The sequence below is a fragment of the Penicillium psychrofluorescens genome (genome assembly GCF_964197705.1).
Source record: "Penicillium psychrofluorescens genome assembly, chromosome: 2".
In the NCBI taxonomy this organism is placed as follows: Eukaryota; Fungi; Ascomycota; class Eurotiomycetes; order Eurotiales; family Aspergillaceae; genus Penicillium; species Penicillium psychrofluorescens.
This window is the reverse complement of record NC_133440.1, coordinates 2,064,584-2,082,722: the sequence shown is the minus strand read 5'-3', so window position 1 is coordinate 2,082,722 and position 18,139 is coordinate 2,064,584. Positions and strand designations below refer to the sequence as shown.

At 47.9% G+C, this 18,139-nt stretch overlaps 2 protein-coding genes across 2 annotated transcripts; both read right to left on the bottom strand.

The window, feature by feature from the left end:
• Positions 1–5,480: 5,480 nt before the first annotated feature.
• On the bottom strand, positions 5,481–7,003 carry PFLUO_LOCUS2979 (uncharacterized protein; the record flags this gene model as incomplete). The annotated part of the gene is made up of 3 exons (XM_073780175.1): positions 5,481–6,559; positions 6,627–6,681; positions 6,734–7,003. The coding sequence occupies 3 exons, from the start codon at positions 7,001–7,003 to the stop codon at positions 5,481–5,483; spliced, it is 1,404 nt and encodes a 467-aa protein (XP_073637057.1).
• A 900-nt stretch (positions 7,004–7,903) lies between these two features.
• PFLUO_LOCUS2978 (uncharacterized protein) lies at positions 7,904–9,958 on the bottom strand (the record flags this gene model as incomplete). Its single annotated transcript, XM_073780174.1, has 6 exons — positions 7,904–8,208; positions 8,268–8,589; positions 8,638–9,137; positions 9,219–9,359; positions 9,425–9,606; positions 9,663–9,958. The coding sequence occupies 6 exons, from the start codon at positions 9,956–9,958 to the stop codon at positions 7,904–7,906; spliced, it is 1,746 nt and encodes a 581-aa protein (XP_073637056.1).
• Positions 9,959–18,139: the final 8,181 nt, after the last annotated feature.

Below are 18,139 nucleotides of genomic sequence, written 5' to 3'. Positions count from 1 at the left end.
ACCTTTGAACCCACTTGAAAACCTCTTGTACATTCTCTACACAGTGAGCAATACTCAATACCCATTTGTCTTCAGTCACACACACTCGCAGTTCGCCTTTTGACTGTCACATAAAGATACTTTGGTTTATTAAACCAACGGTTCGTGGTCCTCAAATGCTCCTTGGGATTGACCATTTCAAGTTTGTAAAGCCGAAGAAGCTCGGGGACTAATTTATGTATCTCACAGAGAGAAATCTATTTCGCGTCAGTGGCCAAGTGGTTGCATGACGAATCAACAACAAACAATCTGTCGGGGAGTCGCATGCTTACATTTTTCCCAATGCAGGTCCTTGAACCACCACCAAACTGCTCCAAAAAAGAATCGTCATTCATGTTATATGCAACGACGCACTCTGTAGAGATCTCACCTGGAACATGCATCGATCCATCTGATTTGCATTTGGTCTGAACCATCGCTCTGGATTGAAATCGTCGGCGTCGTCACCGAATACCTCTTTGTTGAAATGGATCACTGCAGCATTCATACCTACGCGCAAGCCCCCGTCAAACCACTGCCCGGCAATGTAGCGCCCCTCTTGTGGAACAACCCTGGGAAGGGTTAATCCGACACTAGGAATCATTCGCATTGCTTCTTTGCAACAGGCAGCAAGATAGGGTAGCTCCATGGCTTCTGCAAATTTGATCCGGGGACAGCTGAGCTTGCCGGTAGCTGAGGCTTCATCGACCTCTTTCATCAATTTATCATAAGCGACGGGATGCTTCATAAGATGATAAAATATGGATGTCAGCGCCACTGCAGTGGTGTCACTTCCTGCAAATCTGTAGTGTTGGATCGTTCCCGTTAGATCTGCCTTTCGCTTTAATCATGAAGGCGTGCTTACAATCCGACGAAGACTTCCACCTGAATATCCGTGACATTGAAGTTCACATTGTCCCCTCGGTCCTCATATACACGGAACAACCTCTCCAGGATATCTTCTCTGCTGGCCTCTCCTTTCTCCTTCAGAACCATCCTGTCGCGAACACAGGACAAAGATGCTTCTTGAATCTTGGCCAAGGACTTCAGTGCTGCCCTGATAGATGGTATCAAGAAGCCAGAAAGCATGAGGGGGACCCGAGCGTACGATGGAAGTACGCTGGCGGTGCAAAGAATAGGGAGAAGAGTCTCGAGGGCGGAGATATATCCACCATGGTCGTCGCGCTTCCTCATGAAACCAAACATGGAGCTGAAATAAAGTTCTCCGATGACATCGAAAGCGTACCATTGCACCCATTTAGCAAGATCAATTTGTTGGCCGTTATTGGCGTATTCCCCCATTCTTTCTATGAAAAGCTCTGTGCAGGAGTCGATGAAAGGCTCCGATTTCAAGATACTACTCATGGAATAGATATTGTTCACAATCTTTCTCCTTTGTCCATGAAGTTTCTCATCGGTTGAAGTAAAATGGTCGGGGAATCGGCCTGGGCAAATAAAATGTCAGCATTGCTAGCAGTTCATCATGATCGACGCAGCGGAATCAAGATACCGAAAGCCGGCCGCCACGGAAGGTAGAAGTCAGTCTGAGAATGAAAAGGTAAGCACGGGAAACACACACATGTCACGGTTCAATTTGTACCTTTTGAAATCCGGAGTTGATTCCATAAATAATCTTCAAAGATTCTGGATCAGAAATAGCAACCTCATTTGGAGCTATTCGTATAATTGGGCCTGCCTTGGAATTAGATAAAAGACATCTGACAGACACGGGGAGAACTCCAAAATGCATGTGAGTATACCATGTTTTTGATGCAGCTCTGCTTGAGTCTTGTGTGCGTTCCCGCGGAGAACTTCTAGTGCAATCCAGAATCGAGAGATGGACGCTAGAAATGGACCTGGATATCTGGCCAAAGGATGGAATTTTAGAGCGTATATTAGCCAACAGATATAGCACGCCGCACTCATGACGAGCATGAGTAATGCATATTCAATGAAACCCTGGAAACCAATAAGTAGCAACATCATGGCCAGAAGCTTCGGTAATAATTGTAGGCAACGAGAGGATAGGTGGCGTCGAGATCAGACACAGTCTAAAAGCAAACAATGTGCACACTTCACCCTTGAGCTTTGTTGGGTCCCTACAACTTATGTCCATGATGAAGTATATATTCAATGCCGGCATTGCCACGCCGCCACGGATAAACACCACCCCCGCTCCCGGCGGCGGCGGCGGCGACAGCCCCTGCGGGGGTGGTTGGGTTCCACAAACTTTGTGGGGTTAACGCCGACAATTCGATATTTGCCCAGAACGGGAGACTAATTTGCCTCTCTTCCACACTCGAAGCCTTTGTCCCCCGGCAATGTTGAAAAGACCCTCAAACTCTGCATCGGCCCACCTGTGGATGCTGATGACGATCTTTAGTTGTGAGGAGAACGAATGACTAGGTACTGATCCCACTCTTATTTTTTCTTTTTAATAAACCTTTTTAGAAAACTTGCCAATAGATGTGGAATATTTTGTAGTTCTCTGTTTTGTTTTGGGAAGTATGGTATCATCGTTGCTGCGTGCGAAACTCATCAACCAAGACACTCAGATGTGCCATCCCAGTAGCATGGCGTTCAAAATCGCAGTTGCCAAAATCCAGCCCCTTTTGTTCCTTTTGATCCATTCGATTCAAAATCGAATATGTTAAAAACCAGTATTCGGGAGCATGTCGCATGAAACCGACTCTCTTTCCATTGGGAGCAGGATCTGTCAGGCTTGAGGAGAGTTCTTCATCCCTAGCTGGCGACGGCCAAAGGGATCCCCAGTTCTGAAGACCGGCTTGAATCCAAGATGTATCCATTGAAGATACGTCCATGGTGCAGACCTGGAAGGTCATAGCGAATAGAGCTAGGAGGCTGATGTCAATCCGTCTGTTGTGTAATCGACATGCTCCACACAACGCAAAATTGCTGGAACGATATGCGCGGCCTACCTGAAGCAATTGTGAACATATTAAGAACGCTCGTGTAGGTGAACATGTGCAACTGAGCTGCGTCTCCATGACATATGGTCTTGATGGCCGAATATAGAGTAGGGTTTTCGCTGGCCCCCAGGTTTTGCCGCCAAGCCTTCAAAGCTACGAAACACTCTTCTGCAGACTCAGCCTCGAAGCATAACCCTGGAGCTGTAAGATCAATGTGAAGCTCGCGAAGGAGCATCCTTGGTGGTTGGCAACAGAACATAGCATATGCAGAGTCCAAGTTGTAGATATAGGTTATGATCCTAGTGGTAGACCCATGAAGTTTGCATTAAGTAATTTCATCCCCCGGCCCTCGAACAGAAAGATATGCTTACCGTGTGAAAGATTCTTTGGTTGAAAAGTCTTCCCAGTTGAATTCTGCTAGGTCAGTAGTGCTCACATGTTTCAAAGTAGCATGATTGAATCCCGTGTCACGAGCAAGCTATACTGATGTCAATTGCAAACTGTAGAGTAGAAAACATATCTTTTTGGGGTATTATAAGAAAAATCTTACCCAGATGAGGGAATTGTAACGATCGCGCCTGATACGTCTTTTGCTCTCTTTAGACCCCTCCCATGTCTGGAGCAAACAGACACAGTAGGCGCCCTGAAGTATACCAAGTCGATTTTTGAGGCGCACTTCTCTCAAATTATTGTTTTTCAAATTGTTGCACATAGCCCCAGAAAAAGCCTCATTTCGAAACACAATTTCTTCGACCGTGTTCAGCCAAATGCTGGCTATAGCACGGTCTCGTTGATCAGTGGATAAACAGGCCCCGATTAAGAGGACCGCCATGAGAAGACCAAGTTGAGACGTGACTGGGTCAAATGTTGGCCGGTGTACAACTGGCCAATTCGGATGCCAGCATGACCAAAATAGTGCCAGAAATCTCTCGACTTTGACAGGATGAAAGAATTCGTAAGACAAAGCATTCAGCGAATCCGTCCAAGATATGGTAATTATACTGTCCTGGTTTTTGTTTATGACGGCTTGACGGATCTCATTGATGATTTGGTAGCATTTGGTGGATAAAAAAGAGCTGTGATCATGCAATATCGAGCGAGGAGATGGGGAAAAACTCGAGTCGTGTGCTCCTCTTGGTAATTGAGGGGTCGAGTTTAATCTCGGAGAACAGGTATTCGCCAAGGGGACTGATCCTAAATTAATGGAATCGCTCCAATGCTGATGAGCTTCCAGTGGTGCTCCAGAGACATTCGCGAATGTTGGCATCGGCCAACAATATTCGCTTTCAAGAGAGGTTGCGTCCGAATTCGGCGAATGAGAAGCGAATGCACCGTGACTATGAGGTCCAGTAATCAATGGGCTCGATGTTTCCCGATACGTGTTGGATTTCCAAGCTGTGTGCGGTAGGACCGAACGACGCTCACCGCTGCCGCATTCAAAGCAGTTGGCAAGCCCACTTGACCGGGCTATGCTTCCTAAGAATGGAAAGCTAGCGACGACAGAAAGGTCCAAATGTGTTGGTCCACGGATTTGAGACTCCGCGATCGTAAATTCCATACCCAGCGCTCGGATCAGGCTGTCTCGGTTCCAGGCAAGATCTGAATGGCTTGTGAAGATGTCCGACGAGAAATGGGGCTGGCTTGTGTCATGGGGATTCGCGTCGAAAGAGTTTTTTAAAGAATGGATCTCAAAATCCATAGGGAGGAAACCATCATGTCTCGAAGCTTTGCTTATCTGGGTGGCACTTTCGCTCCCGATTCCTAGTTCATGTTCGGTTTGTATCCTGCGGTATGAGCAAGGCTTGTTGCTCAAGGCACATTTTTGACAAGGCTGAAAGCGGCTCTCTGATACACAAGCTCGTTTGAGGCGCGAGCAGCGGTCGCACGCCTTCAGCTTTCGGCCCTTGGGGTTGGTGGCGATCTCGGGTATGTCAATAAATCTAGCGCGACGGACCTGACAGGTGGTCCAATGCCGCTTAAGGGCGTCTGACCGCGTGAAGGATGCCTGGCAAAACACGCAAATATGCGATTTGTGCGATAAAATCATGCTTGTCGCCAAAAGTGGAGATAGAGATGGAGAGAAAGAGATCTCGGGCAGGCCAAGGAAATAGTTGGTGGTGGTTGGGGGTCAAGCCGTCGTTCTGCTCTGCATGTGGCGAACAAAGCGGGGAAGAATGGTTCGGCAATGAGGACAACCTGGAGAAAAGAGCCACACTTTGCGGCCATGCCATGCTACTGGGGCTTTTTCCTACCACAGGACATACAAGATGGTTACATCTCCATCTGATCACGTCACCCCTATTTCTGTACAGAGCAAGGTTGGGCGGACTGTTCGACACTCACCTGACTTTCCACTGTAAACCAGGTTGACGGCTTGTCCGAGAGAAAACGGATGTGTCTGGGAGAAGAAGCAGAAAGGGGAGGATTCATATTGGCTATTCGGAAACACTCAAGCCAGCCAGAAAATGGTTAGAGACCTACAGGCTGTTCAAGCACATGTTCACCACCGTTTCCGTCTTGCCCATTTTTCTGCTATTTATACAATTGGATGGTCTGTATGTGGCAATATGATCGCAAGCCCTCCTTCCCCCACTCTCCACCAATTCCACTCTGCTTCCAACCAGAAAAGTAACCACGCGGATCGGGTATTTCAGCGCTGTTAATCCAGACCGTTCCGACCTCGAGTTGACGAGCAACCCGTTGCGCAATGCCGATATCTTTCGCCCAGACACATGATCCTAGGCCGGTGTCCACCCTATTCACGCGGTCAATTACATCCACCTCTGAGGACCAGGTAGAAAGAGGAATGATAGGCCCGAACTGCTCTACCTGGATAACCTTGGAATCCTCAGGGGGTTGGTCCACAACCACAGGATGGATGAAAAACCCTAGGCGCTCCTCATCAGATGGATCTCCGCGAAGAAGGGTGTAGCCATTTTTCCGACTGTCGTCGATCAAACTCTTCACGATGTTGTACTGTAACTCGTTCTGCATAGGGCTAAACGTAGTCGGAAGTTTACCAGAGACATCAATTTCGATGTTTCTGACGGCCTCGACAAATGCATCTCGGAATTCTGTGAAAATGTCTCGATGCACGTAGACCCTCTTTGTGGCAACACACATTTGACCAGAGTGGAAAAAGACACCAGCGGCAATTTTTTGGGCAACAATTTTCACATCAACGTCGGGGCAGACGATACTTGCATCATTGCCTCCAAGCTCAAGGGTTACTCGCTTGAGGGTCTTGGCCGCATTAGCTGCCACTAGTCTGCCCGTGGCGGTGGAACCCGTGAAGGTAACCTTATCAATTCCAGGATGGATGGTGATGAGACGTCCCAGATCATTGTCCCCATTAAGCGCTTGCAACACACCCGGCGGGAGCACTGAGATGGCAAGCTCTGCAAACTTCAATGTGGCGCAAGGCGTGAATGGAGATGGCTTAACAATGATACAGTTTCCAGTGACGAGAGCGGCGGCGATTTTTGCGGCCGCGAGAACGAGTGGGAAGTTCCACGGGCAAATAGCACCCACAACTCCAATAGGACGATACGTAGACACTATCTTAAGCATCGCATCTTCATGTTGAATTTCATCCGGTAGCTCCTGGGAAGCTGCACCATAGTTAGCCTGGTTTGTTGTTTATCAAGTTTATCAATGGCAACAGGCGATATGCAGTACCATTAAATCTGAGAAACTTCAACGTGTGATCAATCTCAATGTTGGCAAGAAGGTCCTGAAGCGGTGTCAGATATCTTCATGCAGTCATGCTGCTCTAGTATGCTCACGGATTTCCCGGTCTCCTTGGCCAGAACCTGATGTATCTTGCATCTATGCTCGTCAAGTTTGTCGGCCAATTCCAGCAACACTTTCTGCCTTTGGTCGATCGGAACGTGCTTCCATGAGCTAAAAGCCAGTCTTGCAGATTTCACGGCGTCGTCGAGATCTTGAGTACTCGCAACCGGTACCTCGTAAAGAGGCTTTCTAGTCCTGGGATCCGTGATAGTCGCCGTCGAAGCTCCGATACGCAGGCCCGAATTGATGATATTGAAAAACATGGTGAGTCTACTTGCATGAACTGAACATTAATTGATTGCATGCCCGCAAAGATTGAGATAATAAATAACATGGCAATCTGACAGGTCCCTGGCATGCATTGACCCTCAAAATATCGGGCACGAAAATAAAGTGGAGAAGGCCCCAGTTTTAGCGGGTTTGTCGAACACCCGTGGCGGATTTTCTACACCCCCTCCCGCTTGTTTTAGACTAGCCGATGGAGAATTCCGCTCCTTGTGATCCAGAGCAAGCATTGTTGATATTTGCTGAGTATTTTCGGCTGTTTCTAATCGGAAAGTTCTGACGAGGCAAGTGCCGTGTTGGTGCCGCACTGACTATCCATCAAGCCCCTGGCACGGTATAACAGGTTTTAATGCTTTCAAACTTTCGTGTCAATCACAGCGGCACTCCGAAAACCAACAATCGGCTTCTCTGTCATCCACAACGGTTTGCTTCCTCTAGTAAAACTATATTCTGCTATCATATAAGTATAAATCTACGTCGGCACTAAATTCCTAAAGTTCATAAATATAGAATTTGACCCAATATCTCATTATGAAGAGCATGGTAAGGGAGCTGCAGAACGGAGAACGGGTCGTCTAGCCTTGTCGATCTATTTGGGTTTCTGGTCTATTTGTATTTCAAGAAGTTGAATAATACTTGATTTTAGAGCAATTCTGGCTAGCTTACAAGTTAACTTCATTTTGTTTTCTAATTTCACCGAAAGGTAAAAATAAAGACCAATTTCATGTATAAGTTGTCCTAGTGGGGCTAATCAACACAACCCCCTTTCCCCTTGAAAACAATGAAGGTAGAATAATATCGGATCAGACCAGCAGCATCAAGTAAATACAGCACGTAATGCTTCGTGATACAATTATTTCATTATCCAGCCATCAGTTTCACAGTTTGTGAGTCACCTTACTGTACTGGCGTGGCCAAACGCCGGACTTTCCGGGGGCAATGATGCCATTGGGGTCCACTGCGTTTTTGATAAGCTCGTTGAATTTCAAGAAAGCGCCATTGTTCCAGTTGTAGGTGCCCATGATCTGATCCATCACAGCTAAGTGAGTTCGATACTCTCCCCATCCATTTGCTGCACAATCATCGATCAACGTCTTTATAAGCCAGTGGGCTTTCTTCTTCTGCAGGGGGTCCTTCTTGTTAAAGACAATGCACACAATGTGATCTGCTCCAAGAGTTCCAACTTTAGTCATAGTGCAAATATCAGGTTCATCTATTAGAGTAATGAAATGAACAACTTACGCATCTCTCTCATGCCAACTGTGAACGTCCCAATGAAGTCTAGGCCGACCTCTTGGCATCTTCTTTTAGTTACTGCGTATTGCGCCATAGCGTCTTCTCCAGCGACCTTCGCGATCGGAGAAAAAAAGAGATGGGCTCCATTTGGGAGCCAGTCGATCCATTTTAGTTCGTCATATGTCGGGATGCCCTGCATAGTCTTGTCACGGATGCGTAGAACAGAGTCCTCGGGAGTGTCCTCTGGGAAGTAGAATTTAACTCCCGGGATAGTTGAGAAAGCCCCTTTGATTGTGTCCCAAAGAACGTCTCGAATCGGTTTAGGCCCCTTGTAATAGTTAATTAAAAGATTTATGTCAGAGATAGGAGTCCTCACGTAAAGTGCACCATAGAAGTTCCAGCGTCCAAGGTTAAGCTTCTCGGCAATTGCATCCAAATCTTCATCAGAGAGCGGCTCGGATTTTGACGAATAATGGGCCTTGGAGCCCATGACTGCCGCGTCCAAAAGAATATGGCGAATGGTCGGCACGTTTTGAAGTGCCATTCCCAAACGAAGAGGCCGGATTACGTCAACCGCTTGCTTCAGATCATCTTCTTTAGGCAAGGTGATCATGTACGATTGGTAGCCTCCTGGATTCGGCATCAACCACATGCCCATCTTTGTCACAATTCCTAGATTAGATTGGCTGAAAATTCCGTCCACGTAAGGCCCGAACCCATAAGGAAATAGCTGAGCAGCTTTGTTCCAAGGCTGGTCTTCTGGCTTCATACCCATCGTATCGGGACGCTTGGGGTCAGGCAGAGCACCCATGCCAGTTCTCAGCAGCTCGCCGTTGGGCAAAACAACCTCTAGGCCGCTATGCATCATCCAGTGGTCTGAAAAATATCAGAAATCCGCCGAAAAAAAAAACACACCACCCCCTTAGAAACGTCAACCATCTGATAGCTGTTACTCACCTCCGTAAGGTGTGTATCCCACTCCTCGTTCCGTGGTATTTCCAAGGATAGAACCACCACCAAGATCTGGTACATCTATCCAGAGCTTGTCTCGAAGATTGTTAGCCACAAGATAATCGTGCATGTCCTGAAAAGTTACACCTTGATGTCTCATATTAGTTTCGTACGGATATCTCAGCTTCATAACTATGGGATTAGCTTCTTACCAGGTTCAACCAAGCAATATGCACCCTCAACATTGACCTCCAGGATCTTATTCATGTTTTTGCCCATATTTAGCACAATGCTACCACTGACACGGGGTGCGGCACCGCCGTATCCGGAGTTTCTTCCAATAGAGATTGGCCATAGCGGGAAGGATAGCGTGTTGGCCAATCGAACGATAGCCCTTGTCAAGTAAGCGCTTGGCCGAGAGTGTCTTTCCTAAATTGAGAGAGAACTTACTGTACATCAGCGACGTTCCGAGGAGCCACAACCGCAGAGGCGAGGAAATAGTCCTGTTCCATGACATGGTGGGGGTCATGCGTGTGTGCAGGATTCATGTATGAGCGGTCGTCGATTTGGTCCTCGGAAGTTATGATCTCAACATTTCCATTGCCAACGAGATCAATAATTTCTCGAAGGAATGTGCCGAAATCCTCGCGAGTCACGTTTGGTGGAAGCACCAAGGGCCTGGCCTTCAGGGGAGTCGAGGTCGAGCCGAAAAAGCTCGGCTGAGTAAATGTGTCTCGGTCGGACATGATCGTGAATAATCAGAGCTAGAATTAAGTGGCAATACAGTATAAGGCAGGGACTGAAAATCCAAGAAATTGGTGGCGACTAAATAGGTTTATGAGAGAGTAGCATACGAGACAAAGTTCAGTACTTTCACCAACAAACCCCACGGGGTCATTGTGGCGAAGCGGGGACACGTTCCAGACAAAATGTGGAGTATGCGGAAATCTTTCACTATCAAAGTGGGAGTTTGCCGCTGGGATGAGAGTATTTCCCGCAGGCGTTATGGCAGCAATACTGTGGAAGCCCGCTCAAAGAGCGCGAAGGTCTTCGGCAAAGAGTCCAAAAGATATGCCGCGGGGAACTCCCTACTTAGGTCGATAGACGTAATGGAGATACTATGACGCATCTAATCACGGATCACATTTTTGACCCTTTAGAATTTGAGATTTAGTCGGTTCTCGTCCATAATTTTCAGGATATCGTCCTGCAACCAACACATCTCCCAAAGCTTTCTATCCCTACGTACACCAAACCTAGAGCTCAGGAGCCTGTTGTGCAAGTCGCCTAGTACACCTAAAAAAGAAACTATTTGTCCAGCCGCACCACAAGTTTCCCTTCTAGTACGTTCACATGACAAGCATATTGCCCTAGCTCATGAAGATCAATGACAGTAACTCTTGGCTTCACCAACCCTTTGCGAACAAATTCTGCAGCTTCTGCAGTGTCCACACGGCTCCCTGTAATGCTCCCCACCATCCGAATTCCATAATCTATCAAAGTGAGAGGGTGAAGTGACATTTTTGAACCAGGCGGGGGAATTCCTATCGCGACCAGAGTGCCAAAGTAATCCAAGCAATCAAGCGCCACCTCATAAGCTGATGTAGCCCCGGCACACACAATGAACCCAGCACATAATTTGCCGCCTGTCTCACGGAGGACAGCTTCCTTTAAACTGTGCTCCTTCTCAAAGTCTAAATAGATTTCCGCGCCTGCATTTATACAGATGTCTTCCCGTAGCTTCCCTCCGTCAATTGCAATAGGACGATAACCCATCGCCCTGGCGTAAGACAGTGCTAGTGAGCCCACCCCCCCTCCAGCGCCAGAGATGGCCACCCATGATCCAGGCAATACATTTGCCACTTTGAGAGCTTTGTATGCCGTAACACCTGCACACATAATTGGTGCTAGTAACTCGCTCGGAATATCGTCGGGTAAAAGAGTGATATACCTCTCTGGAACCACGGTATATCTGGCCAAGGTGCCGGGCACATCACGACCACTGAATACCCGCGTCTGGCATCGCGTCTCGTCTCCCAGACCGTTACCGCACACATGACAGGACCCGCACGCATCGCGAATCCAGCCAACACCGACTAATTTCCCGACCACGGCCGCTTCACTAGTACACCTAGAGCTGACGGCGACGATTCTGCCGACGCCCTCGTGGCCTAGGATGGAATTGCAAGGGCCCAGAAGACCTTGAGCAAGTGAAAGGTCGGTTCCACAAATACCCGTGACGTCAATTTCAACGAGAACTTCGCCTGGTTTCAAGGTCGGGACTTCGATTTGCTGTATTTTGAAACGAAACTCTGTCCCTTGCTGCGACTCGAGGTTATCTGAGCAAAGTACGATTGCCTATTGTGGTAGGGCATGATACTTACATTTTCAAGTACGACTACCCTTTGGTGGGATGGTATTTTCTTTTCCAAGATGGAGGCCATCGTAGTATGGCTTCAAAGGATAGTTTGTGTATAACGTGAAATGAAATCCTGACAAGAGTCCCTTTATCGGTAAAGTTGGATATGTGGTCTTATATTACTCGACAGGAAGGTGGGACAGTCGACAACTGCCGAGTAGGATAGAGCGCGCGGGTGGGATTCGGCAGAGATCTTGGACGAGGAAATAATGTGACCCTACGATGTCCGGAAAATCCCCACCGCCACCAAAACTCTGTGGTGGAGAAGGCGGAGATAGAGACGGAGAAGGGGCCGGAAATGGAGATGTGAATCGACTCCTTCGAAGGAAACAAAATGACTTAGCCCTTCGGTGCGATCTTCCGGCAGCAGTCCGATGATTGAATAATGTTCTAAAAAATATTCTCGGTAGAACGAATGTTCGGTAAGAGCGCATTGGCTAGAATCGCCACTGCAACACAAGTATTATAACGTAGAAGATAGGCTTTTTCACCTCCAACGTCAATGAAATCTTTTAGGTCTGCTATTATGGCCCTTGGTATACCTCAAATCAACTTTCATCATAAAATGGTCACGGACACCACTAGGATTGGGTAGCAGAATGAAGCTGATTTTACCATAATATGGACTTTTGAGAGCCTCTTCCTCTAGCAGGGGGCTGCCCACTAAGAACCCGCCCATCTTCGAGCCTCGCTGCCATTCTGCTTATACCACCTACACGCTAGGAATAATGGCCGACCGTTCCTAAATCTAGGCCCAAGTGTCACGAAGATACAGTCGGATGGATGGATGGATGACTTCATTTACCCTGACCTCTCACCGAGTTGAACCTTGGATTGAGGTACAAGTGTTATATTCTGGTCTATATGAAAAGATCCAGCTATTTGTAGTCGCAGCAGCTCATCTCCCTGCCGCCTAACGGAGTGCCTGCCTAACAGGCAGCCACTCCTATAGATCTATATGCATCACGTGATTCGGGGATCCTGTTGGAGCACTGCCCTCACAGTGGTCACGTGACTCCGGGTCCGACCTCACTTAGTCAGCTCATAGTTAGGATAGTTGGGCTGCCCCCCAGGGCCCCTTCCAATGACACACACATTCACCAACAGATCCAACTCTCCCCTTGTGCCAAGGACCCGAAGCGGCCGAGGCACATTAAGGATCCCAGAATTTGACCTGGCGTTTGCCTTCCTTTCTTCCAACGAAATTGCAGATTGAACACCTCCCCCTGAATGAAGATTCAGACGCTCTATAAGGTCTTCGTGTGTGGACCTGGGGTAATGCTTTCGTGAAAACATCTGCCAAGTTGTCTTTCGTATTGACGCGCTGGGTATTGATAAGTCCTTCCTCCACTTTTTCCCGAACGAAATGATGCTTGACATCAATATGTTTGGACCTACTGTGGAACTCCGGATTCCTGGTGAGCTTCAAGGCTGAGTTGTTGTCAATATAAAGGGGAACCGTGTCGATATTGACCCCGGGGATGCGGAGGTCATTGATAAAGTTGCGAATCCACATAGCTTCCTTCGCAGCCTCGGCGCACGCAACACATTCAGCATCCATGGTTGATGTAGCCACTGTTTTTTGTCTCTGAGATGACCAAGATACAGGCCCTCCAGCCAGCGTGAACACCCATCCAGTTGTTGACTTGCGCGAGTCCTCACACCCAGCGAAGTCGCTATCGACAAACCCCCTCAGCTGAATCCCGTGTTTGTCTGAATAGACTCTAATTGCCCCCCAGCAGGTGGAGAAGGAGACAAAAATCGTCAATATTGTTAAGGAAGGAGATCACCATACAAATGTCCCATTTGAAGGCCAGAATTTTGGGTTTCAGGTTGGTGTGAATAATGGTCCGATCAGCGGAATCAAGTTTGGGGTCGATTGATATATCAGAGAAAAACTACAGCAGTAGGGATAGTATCATTTCATAAAGATATAATCTCAGCTTTGCAAGCAGATGGTCGCAGAATACTTCCAGCATGATTGGAGTGATTTTTCCTGGCCATCTAGTTTTGATGGGAGGAGGTTTGATGGTACCGAAAAGCCGCAAATTAGAACGGATCCTGATGATTGCGCACTTGCTGCTGCCAGCATCTTCAGCCACTCTGGGAGACGGTTAATTCGCCGCTGCTTATCATCAGATATTCAGCTCGTATTGGTCTTGTCAGATATTTTACATTTCCATTCTGACGGACAGGGATGATATGCAGGCTACCTGCACTAGTCCTAGATAGGCTTAGAGGTGGCCTTGGCGTAAGGGGTTGAGATAGTTTCTGTGTGTAAAACATGGAAGCCCATTTCGAATATTGCTGTAGGACTTTGGGCCCCCTCCTCCACCTTTCTCTCCATCGCTCCCTCCGCTCAGATTAAAAAGGTGAAAAGCGATCAAATATGCGTCTGGTTCTGGGTCGGCTGTACCGTGAGGCGGGGTCCACGACCCTTGTCCTAGCCGTCCGCGAAGCCGGGACCAAGTCGAGCGCGTGCGAGAGGAGCCTCTAATAGTTGCTGGAGGTTGAACTTTCGTGCGCAAGTTGCATTACAGTACACTACGAGACGCGTAACATGAAAACTCTGGTGACTTCTCCTTTTCTGCCGCTGTATGCATTGCTGGTTCCCCTACTCAGTGCGACAGCAAAACAGATTGCCCCTCGAATGTTGCCAGCCGCCGGGTATGGATAGTGAAGAGCTCACAGCCAACAAATTGCCGCGGCTATGTTTCATATTTCTGCCAACGAGACTTACACACCCACTTCTCACCCGGACGGCATTACTGGCCATATGTCCACGCCTATGGAGAGCTATGAATAGTCTTCAATAACAAAGGAGATATCTAAGGGCTTTTTGGTTGGCTGCTGAAGCTCTTCGGCGGTACCAGGAGTTTCAGATTCCTTTCACCTTAAATAGATCCATTTTTCAGGATTCTCTAATATTGACCACAGAGTGATTTTTATTTTGCACGTTCCTACCTAGCTGCCTTTTCCCGAAATATGTCTTCTTGTGCTCCTCCGGACCTAGAGTGGAACAGTATGCAGCATTCCGATCCAGAAGAGGGCCAGTCAAGTCTCTTGGGTTGGCCAGCTTTATGGGCGAAGATGTGGGATATAGTCACGTTATTCCCACGTTCCAAGTCCGCCCAAGCAGCATTGACAGGCCGACCCAACAGAAAGGGTGCTCTTTCAAGTACAGTTAGTTCCCCAACTACCTTATATGGAAATCCAATGCTATTTAGGCGTCCACGAAAGAGCGGCGCAGTGCATGTTTCTCTGTCTGAATAGTAGCAAGGGAGCTTACGCCATTCGAATTCCCTGTTTACGGTCGGGTCCGCGTCGGCTTATTAGTCGACGTCTAGAAAATCAGGATGGAATTCTTCGTTTCATTCCCGGTGGGGAGATATATGAGCAGCCGATTATTAGGAAGGAAGCCTTTGAGGATGACGCTGCAATCTGGAGTAGAATGACGGAGGCATCTTTCGATCCCAAGGGCTCTTGGAAGCAGTGGCTTCCATTCTTTGGACCTATTGCGGTGCGAGAAGTTACCGTACGCTTTCCTACCTTGACTGGCCGTTCCATGCTGAGCATAGAAATTCAAGTTCCATTTTATAGGAACGGAAGACATAAGTGGGCGCTTCGAAATATTTGACCTGATGCCTGTTAACGTGGAGAAAGTCCGCGAGGAAGCCAATCGGACAATTGCTTCGGTACCAAACGAGGTTGATAGGGAGTATGACAATAGCTGCATAGGGTTCTCCCACAGCACGAAATGTCCAGCCTCGTTCGATGAGGATATGCCATGTATTCTGGATATGGCGGATGCGGCGCATTTGCGCAAAAGAAGGCTTGACATGCTTTTTCTACTGAAGGATTGCGCTCGGAACCCGCGAAAGGCAAATGGTCTAAGGACACTTGAAGGGATGGCTCAAGAGAGCTGTATCTATGAGTTGGAGTGCGCCCTATGACTCCGATCTCTATCATGATTCTAATATGAACTTAGACGCATCGGTCGAATTAATCTACCTCGACGCGACCAGCCTTTCACGCAAAGAGATAGAATGCGGGGTATTGAGATCAAAATAGGATGGCAGTTCGATCGAATAATCTCAGAAATACCCCTCTCTATCTCATGGACATGGTTTTTTTTGACTCTCATCTGGTCTTTTGTCATAACATGGGAAGGAAAGACCAAGGATTGGGGCGATGCTATGGCATTTGGGCAACTTTTGGCGGCATCTCTCTCTCTCATTGTGATCCATGCCAAAGTCTGAGTATCTGAGAGGCCTGGAGAGGTGGATGTTGATTAATACAGGACTCGAGAGAATGGGAAAAGGGATGACCTTGTATATTTCTAGTTCACTCGGGCGGAAGACACACCGGGAACTTTAGGTCAACCAGTACTCTCATAGAATCATGCCAATGATCTTCCACCCTACCTTTAGGCGCCTGCAAAACCATCTCGCCGCCTAGACATATAATAGCATCTCCCGCTTTTGGCCAGACCATACGCTTGTACACATTAGCGTTACCTAGGAACGAATTTGTCTAATGAGACTCGCGTTCTATGCTGATAGGAAATGGAGGGTGTTAGCAAGTGACATATGATTATCGCGTTAGTTTTGAAAGGATAAGGTTTGACGGGCCGAGGGATGACTCCGAAATAGTTGAGTTCACCGGGCCTATAATTTATAAACTTATGACCGGTTGTGTATTCTAGGAGTGGAAATAGGAAAACACGTAATTATTTTTCATCTCAATTTGGGTGATTTGACTAAGATAACCGCTGTTTCTTGAGTGTCGTGCACTAGTACACCTGTATAGACCCTTTACCCCTTCCGGGAAACTTTCGTTCAAACTGTTCTATCACTTCCGACTAAGGGAGGTTCTGTTCTTCCCTGAGTTCTACTAATAGGCGTCCTTCCTCCTCGGACCACCGAAGGCCCTTTCTCGTCGGAGAGGCTTTTTGCGCATCAACGGGTTTAGCGACTGAGTTTGGTTGGTCATAGTCGTACGTCATTTCCGCATCAAGCTCGGGATGGCAAGTTAATTCAGATGGGGTAATCACGCTGGTAGAGGTAACGCAGTGTTGTAAAGCACCCTCAAACAGCCAAGACAAGAACTGTAGTCGATCTTCGACTGACAAGGCTAAGAACTGAGAACGTAGCATAGGAAAAGAGAGGCTTTTGCGGCGGCCGGGTCCTGTGTTCGGAAGTCGACTAGAACCATTCCCGGTATGTCTCTTCTTGGCTTTTGATCGTTTCGCCACTCTAGAATGCGGCCGATTAGGCGTTACCTTGTCCTTTGCATCATGCCGTTTTGACTGGGAGGGCGTATCTCCACTAGGAAAGCGAGGGCGCTATAAAGGCTAACTATCTGTAAGAGCAAGATGTGGACTTATTGCAGTGCCAGCAATATTCTCCGTTGCTTAGATCTGCTCAGCACCTAGACAGGTTTGATCGGATAGGATCGCGGGATCGATTGCTTCAGTGTTTGGCAGTTCTCGAGTCTAAACAGAGTCCTCAGCATCGGAAGCTTAAGGATGCTGATCGGTAGAGACTACTAGTTCCGAGTCGCCTAGTTCAAGACCGGCACCTTAGGAATCCGGTCGCGCGCTACCATCCAAGCAAACCTCCACCGGCAGGCGGGTAGGAAGGGGATGCTGTTCCGGTTTGTGGGGATAAACCCTCGAAGCCTTTGAGATGGTATCATTAGGATTAGGGAGAGGAGTAGTAGCAGTAATTGAGACGGGACTTAGATAACGGCAAATGTTAGGGTGATCAAGCAGAGGCTGAGCATTATCTTAAAACGGATTCTATGGTCGAAAGCTTTCAAGGCGAAATCTAGTATTCGCCATGCTAGAAGTTACAAATGTAAAGGGCTAGAATATTAGTATGGGGATTGGAAACTCTCGAAAATTCTGAAGAACAGAGGGCCAGGGATAGGGCACACGGGAATAATGGGGAGGGAAGAAGAGGTAGATTGGGAATAAAGTCCGAGGTTGCCATTTGAGTGAGGAAACGGTATCCTTTATAACTAATGATTGTACAAAGCGAATCGCCCTATTCCCTAGAGCTGAAAATGGCAGACCAGCTCGTCCAAGCTCATCCATTGCCCGCACCTACAAGGATCGGAAATTGTAGGTCACTAGGTACTTCTCTTAGTCGCACTCGCCGGCGAAGCCCCATTAACATAGATCCACCGTACTTTCTAGGTCGTCGTCCATTCGCTGAGTGGCCGCTTGATCACTAGCGAGTTAGCGCGGTCACGGTCAATCATTGGCCTAGAGGCAAGGCGCCAGTCGATGGGATGTACCAGTGCGGTATTTTCGCCATTGGTTCGTACTGCTGTGTAGTGGCTCTGACACACATTCACAAAAAGCAAAGCGGACGGAGTGACCGACGATGACGACAATCGCTAGCTAAGACGCTCGAGGGCGAGCATCCGGAGATAGATCTGCAACGGGGCTATACAATGCAGCCCCCCGATGGATCTAGGAGGGGCAATGGCGTGCCGAGTCAAG